Source organism: Colias croceus, chromosome 11, assembly GCF_905220415.1.
Source record: "Colias croceus chromosome 11, ilColCroc2.1".
NCBI classification, from domain to species: Eukaryota; Metazoa; Arthropoda; class Insecta; order Lepidoptera; family Pieridae; genus Colias; species Colias croceus.
The window spans coordinates 10,541,503-10,549,060 of NC_059547.1; the positions used below are offsets into that span (position 1 = coordinate 10,541,503).

Sequence of the window (7,558 nt, forward strand, 5' to 3'; positions counted from 1 at the left end):
AACATTTAGAAGTTATTTATTTATTAGGTATAACTGCAAAATTTCTGAAAATGTGCATCAAATCAGACCATTCACATTACACGAACAAAACACACCACCTGTACTTTAGATAGTATCTATAATTTAAGCTATTCGGTAGACTGTTTTAGTATGATCATCGAAAATATGGATTAACATTAACATTATGGATTAATCGAATAGGATTTGCAACCTTCTTGAATCCAACAAATTCGTTTGTTTTATATAAAACTAGCTGCGCTCCGCGATTTCACCCGTGGCTCCGCTTCTGTTGGTCTTAGCGTGATGATATACCTAAGGCCTTCCTCGATAAATAGGCTATCCACAACCGAAAGACTTTTTCAAATCGGACCAGTACCTAGTTCATGAGATTAGCGCGTTCAAACAAACAAACAAACAAACTCTTCAGCTTCATAATATTAGTATAGGTTTATTGTGTCGAATTTTTGAAGTAGGTAAAACTTTACTACTCAGTTCCAATATCACACTACTGCATAAAATAAACGCCACCGCACCATCCAGGCCGCTGGCGTTTCCTTCCACTGACTTAAAATCTCAAGATAAGCCTTATGTACTTAATTCTTTTTCAATTCAGGATTGTAGGTTTTGTATAAGATAAGTGTGACTTTAGAACACGACAGACAATTTAATGAGAGATTTAGTTTTCACAGAACCTTGAGTCTTGAGATAGAAAACGAATTAATGGAGATTGGACACTTAGTGTGTTTCTTTGAAATTATTGTCAAAGAAGCACAATCGGCCTTAAGAGGTTGTCACGTTCAACTATCGTCAGTAAGCCGACTTTACAGACAACCATTTTTTTCATTGATAGAGGGGAAATGCATTTCGCAAATCGTTTTATTGATCGACATTATTTACGTAGACGGAAGTGAATATAATTTATTGCATTTTGTTAAATCGTAGAGTTTAGCTTAGCTTTCATAACTTACCTGTAAGGGATCTAATCCGGCTTGGGTGTATTCACAGAACATATAAATGTTCTGTGGGTGTATACCTAAAGCTCGTTGCCACTTTGCTATAAATATTAATTAACTTTACAAGGTTTGTATCAATTTCCTAGTGTAAAATAATCCAGTAACTAAAATTTAGAACATATCCACAAAGTTACTGCATAATCCTAAAATTCCTTTTCACACTTATCAAAAACTGTGGCAGCTGCATTTTTAAAACTCGCGTCAAAAATTTTATGCGAAATCCTGTTCTGAATTCGTTTGCAGTGTGATTTTTATATTTTCTAGGAAACATAAAGCTTACTGTAACTGAGTTTATTAGCTCAATGTTTTTGAGATAATATCTAAGTAAATAAGCACCTATATCAAAGGTTGCATTAGCTTTCAAAATTTTTGAATACAAAATGATGTTTATGTTTATTTCATCGACTTCGTTATCGTTATTTTTCATTTATTAGACAGTTCCAATGATAAAAAGATTTTAAGTCTCCAACATAAGACTAAAATTTAAATTCCATAAATTCATCAAACAATAACCTACCTAAATATAGCAATTTTTATCAAATAAATCTTTAAATCCGATCCCTTTAACAATACAAACCTTCAGCATTCAACTGAAACGTATTTACGAATCGGATATTATAATTTTACAAAGGCATCCGTCGTCTTTGAATAAATATCTTTTAAAAGTTATTATTTTGCTTCTAGCTTTGAAATGTTAGTGTCTATCAAACTGTCGTTTTCAGACGCACGTGGGGAATGGCGAGCCTGCTGGATTAGCAAATAATATCCCATTGTTTGAGGGCTGTATAAATGGTATGTTGGAAGTACACGTAACGGTTTAAACGTGATGAAAGATACAGAATGTTATAATGATAATTAATTATTTTAATAGCCCTTTTGTTTGTAAATGGCGCTTTCTTTTTTATTATGGACTAGCTTCCGCCCGCGACTCCGTCCGCGCGGGTGTCGGTCTTCGCGTGGATGGTTTATTTCTCCATTTTGAGTACCTCTGTCAATAACATCTTATAAATATCTATTGGACCCAATTCCCAAATACGGCTAGGCCTATAATAATACGCAACGTGTGTTCGCGGTTCTACGGAAGAACGTCTATGGATAAAACTGAAAAATTAAGATTAATTTTTTTCTACGTATTTTTCCAGGATAAAAAGTATCCTATTTTACGCCCAGGATAATAAGGTATAATTATACCAAGTTTCATCGAAATCGAACCGCTAGTTTTCACGTGATGCCTTCACATACAGACAGACAGACAGACAGACAGACAGACAGACAAAAATTTTTTTAATCACATATTTGGGTTTGGTATCGATCCAGTAACACCCCCTGCTATTTATTTTTTCAATATTTTCAATGTACAGAATTGACCCTTCTACAGATTTATTATATGTATAGATTACCTATGGCTGAGCGTTGTGGCGGTAGAGATATTATACTGTTTTTTTCTTGATGAAAATAACTCAGTTTTTTGTATAAAGTTTTAACTAGAAAGTTGGAACACTATTTTCTTTTTTTATGTACTTAAAAAATAAACTGGTTTAACGTTTTTGCATGCTGTGTTTGCCAGTAGGTAAGTGTGTGTTACATTAACCATGTTTGTTTATTTTGTGTATCTATCTACTTTTGTAAAAAAACTTTTGTAAAAATGTAAACAAACGTTGGTAAACCAATAAATAAATGAATAAAAATAAATAAACACTATTAGATAATATAAATTAAGGATAGTTTTTATATAATTGACGAAAATATTAAAATACTATTTTCAAGCAAAAAACTAATATTTTAGTTTGTATTGTAATTTGGCAATAAGTTTTTTACCTGCTCTGATTAATATTCTGCACTGAAAATTCATCAATTTAGTTTTCAAATACTATTACTTCCGGAAATTAAAAATTCCTTGAAAGATTCTAAGTTTTATATTTTTTCTTTCTAAATTATCTGCAGAGTTTTAATCAGATCGGTAAAGTCAATAAGCATTGAGAACTTTTAAATGGGTTAGGAGTTTGTAGAGACGCATACTTTACAGAAGAATGGTAATGAACGTGTGACCCTTGGTTGATTTAATTTTTTACAAAGTTTTTCTTATAAAAAAGTAGTTTTGTTTATGTAGTTGACGGTTAATGGAATTAGGAAATATGTAAATATCTTTAAAAGTTAATAAAACAATGAAGTTTTCACCTAGTTATTTGTTACTTTGTTTAATTTAAAGTTCACATTTCAAATTAAAGTTCACCAACTAACAACATTGGTTTTGATACAAAATATAATATTTTACGAGTCTATTCTAGTGTATGTCTCAATTACAATCCTTCACTTTTTTTATAAATAATATTTGATAAATTTGTTTATTCTCATTAGGTTATTTGAAATACCTAATGCAAAATTGTATTGCTTTCTTAATCAATTATGGCACCATACTTATCGTATCACAGACTTAGAATTAATAGACTTTGCATCCACTTATAGTTAATTCATTCTTTACTTACGATGGCTTTCACTTTATCACATTTAGAATCACTTATAATTACACTTAAGCCATAATTGGTGACGAAGCTTGTAACTAAGATTATATTTTAATAATATTATAATATTTGATTTTTTGTATAAAATATAGGTACTCATACTTACATGCAATAAAAAAAAAATTCATATTACGTATAATATATATTATATGTATGTCGGTTATTATGTATTTGTTGACGAAACTTATGTTCAGCCTCAAGGAGTGGTCCTATTAAACGCCTTCCTTGGTTTGGAAAAATAAAGGAATACTAAACTAAACTTCGTTATAACAGTAAATTTATAGTACTATTTCATTTGAAAGTTTGTGTTAGCTCATTAAATTATTAAATCTTAAATGTTTATTAAAAAACATTGTCCAACTGTATAATTGTAAAAACAGTGAATATTATATACCTACTAGCTGTGCCGTGCGGTTTCACCCGCGTGGCTCCGCTCCTGTTGGTCTTAGCTTGATGATAGCGATTGATGATAGCCTTCCTCGATACATTCACTATCTAACACTGAAAGAATTTTTCAAATCGGACAAGCCGTTCCCGAGATTAGCGCGTTCAAACAAACAAACATACAAACAAACTCTTCAGCTTTATAATATTAGTATATTAGTATAGATTTTAATACATACTAGGTATGTTTCCGCTAAGATAAGTCAATCATTCAATTTATATGATAATTAATTAGAGTGGGTTCTAATCTGTGGTTCTAATCTTAACAGATAATGTCAGTAGCTCTTTACTAGTAATGAGAAGTGATAGAGTTTATCACTGTCAAGTACAAACAAAGCACTTAAGAATGTTTCAAATAACTCTTATATAAATATGCGGAAAATCCACAGCAAACTTCAGAAGCAAAATGGCGCGTCTCAAAAGTTTTCTAGTCTTTGTTTTCTCCCTTGCGGCCGCTTCTTCAAAATGCATCACGGATGTGGACAGCGCAAAAGTTGAATTGGAAGAATACATATCTTTTACAATCCCTGATATAAATCCACGGTACAGGCTTCACTACCATGTCATGCCACCTGTCGGTTGGATGAACGATCCAAACGGATTTTCGTACCACAAAGGGGAATTCCATCTTTTCTATCAATACTATCCGTATGATAGTGTTTGGGGCCCTATGCATTGGGGCCATGCTTCTAGCTATGATCTCATCCATTGGAACCAACTGCCAACAGCTCTTTTGCCCGGGGAAGAGCAGTGCTTCTCTGGCAGCGCAGTTAGTGTTGGCGATACTATGACGTTGATGTACACAGCTCACGTGGTGACAGATGTGGAGCCGTACTACAATGAGAGTCAATATCTAGCATTCAGCGATGATGGAGTTTACTTCCACAAATATGCTGGTAATCCTGTTCTGCCCGCTGCACCAAATGGATCTCCCGACTTCCGAGATCCTAAAGCATGGAGATATGGAAATGATTGGTATGTTATACTCGGTAGCAAAACATTAGACCAACGCGGGAGAGTTCTGCTGTACAAGTCTAAAGATCTGAAGGATTGGGAGTTCTTATCTGTGATAGGTGAATCGCAAGGAGATATGGGATACATGTGGGAATGCCCTGATTTCTTTGAACTAGACCGTAAGTTTGTTTTATTGATGTCCCCTCAGGGAATGAAGCCGGAAGGCGATCGATACAAGAATACGTTCCAGAACGGTTATATCATCGGCAGCTTTGACTATGAGACGTACGAATTCCATCCCGAAATTGATTTTCAAGAAATCGACTTTGGTCATGACTTTTACGCAGCGCAAACAACGGAACATAATGGAAAGCGGTATTTAGTGGCGTGGTTTAGCATGTGGGAAGTTCCTCATCCAGAAGACGTGGATGGTTGGTCAGGAGCTATGACAATAGTTAGAGAGCTGAAGCGAGTAGGAGATAAAATTATAATGAAACCTTTGGATGATATGATCAAGTTACGACATCATACGGTTATGGACGGTCGTCTATTGCCCCATAAAGTTGTTAAGTTGCCGCAAGCCACAGAACTGATTGTTGAAGCAAACATGAATCATAAAGTAGAGCTATTTTTGCAAGGTGTTGATGGAGGTGGCATGGTGTGGATCAGATGGGATCCTGTAGTTGGAAAAGTTTCTGTGGATAGAGGAAAAGGAGACGTAAGGCAAGTGGAATGGTTACCTAACGCATACAGCACATGGAGGATCTTCTTAGATGCAAGTAGCTTGGAACTGTTTTGTGGAGAAGGAGAAGTCGTTTTCAGCAGCAGAGTCTATCCCCTTGGTGGATGGAAATTGACAAATATGAGCCGCCAATCTTTGATAATAAAAGCCTTCCATTTAAAACGCAGTGTTCCAGCTTAAATTAATTAAAATATACTAGATGTAATAGAACAAGATTTCACAGAATTTCTCGCTGAAATTCCCATATTTATTCTCTGTTATAATAAAAATGTTGGATAATATTTTCTTTCTATGTTATTACTTGATATTTTTTTTTTACTTCGTGTGTAGGAGGGAAGTTAATTAATTACGCCATAGTTTATTTTTGTATTTTCAAAATATTAGCTTTATAAAAACATTAATACCGTCGTCGTCGTTGCTTTAATGTAATAATGTTTATTTTAGTAAAAATAAGAAATTCTTAGTTTTTTATTAAAATACCAGTTTTATTTTGTAGAGGTAAATTGTTTTTTACTCGCAGCTTTTGAAGAAAATTAAAGTTACTTAGATTAAGTATATATGCCTACAGAACAATACTCGATCGATTTTGAAAATCCATACAGTCTTTAAAACGAACATATTTTCTCATATACTTCCTCTTCTTGAAGCCTGTTCAAGTTGAGTCAGATCTTAATTTAGATAAGAACGCGTGATGTGAAATACTCGTAAATGTTACGTATACGCCCGAAATATGAGCCAAGAAGACATGTTTATTTTAAATAAATAAATAAATCCTTTATTTGCATTTAAACATGGTATTTAAGGGTGTTATAACTTACAATATAATATTACAGCATGTTTAGCCGTTATTTAACAGCGTGCAAATTATTTTATTACATATCTATTATCAAAGTGTCTAATTAATTTGTGTTGTTTTAATAGTTTTCAAGCACAAACACTTAAATATTACTCAATATTACAGAATCTTCACAATCTTAAATTAAATGTAATAACAATTGATATAATAAGCTACAAATTATAACGTACTCTGGGTCTTAGATGCTTTATGCCTAAGGTAGAGCACAAAGAGCTGTGTTTTTTAATCTTTTAGAATGTAGGTTATTTATTAAAATGATAATAATTATGTATGTATCTGAAAAAGCAAACTGCTTCTGTATTTTCAATAATATACTTAACAGTGAAGAACTTAACATATTTAATATGCCAAATTGAAAATTTTTCCATTGAAACATTCTTCATTATTTAATACATCCTTTGAGTGTCCGGATACAACCTTTTTTCTTAATCCGATCCTTAAATAATTAATAGAAAGTAAGTAATAAGACGCTGCTAAAGAGAATACGTAATTCTTTAAGAAAAATGTATTACACTTTATTTTATTAAGTATCAATTTACCTAATTTATAAAAGGATTTATTTTTTTTACGTTTATTGGGACATATCTTTTTGTGGAATAATTTTAATGAAGTTTACTTATTAAAAAAATTACTTTATCCACCACCCTTCATAGTGTTGTAAAAATAGAAACAGATAAATAATTAGAGCTTTATATTTCAATAGGCTCTATGTAACATTTCTTACATATACTTTAACCACACACAGTGAAGAACTAGGTATATCCACAAAATGACTTACATAAAAAAATCTGAATCAATCATCCTTTTGGAAGCTACGCGAAAACATAAAAACACTGCATAAATTTATAACACGTTTATATATGTATACTGTTAAAACACTCTGATTAATTATTATTTTAGAAGTACTTAGTTTTTAGTAGTTTTAAATAATTTAACATCTTTCAACAGTTCCCACATTTACCTGATATAAATAAATAATATAAATTTATAATTCATTTGCGTAAGGAGTTAAAAGTCTATATTTCAC

General features: G+C 32.2%; 1 protein-coding gene across 1 annotated transcript; it reads left to right on the forward strand.

Annotated features, from left to right (window-relative positions):
• Nucleotides 1-4,359: 4,359 nt before the first annotated feature.
• LOC123695727 (sucrose-6-phosphate hydrolase-like) lies at nucleotides 4,360-5,956 on the forward strand. The gene has a single exon (XM_045641637.1). The coding sequence runs from the start codon at nucleotides 4,386-4,388 to the stop codon at nucleotides 5,853-5,855; it is 1,470 nt and encodes a 489-aa protein (XP_045497593.1). The 5' UTR covers nucleotides 4,360-4,385; the 3' UTR covers nucleotides 5,856-5,956.
• The last annotated feature ends 1,602 nt before the right edge of the window (nucleotides 5,957-7,558 follow it).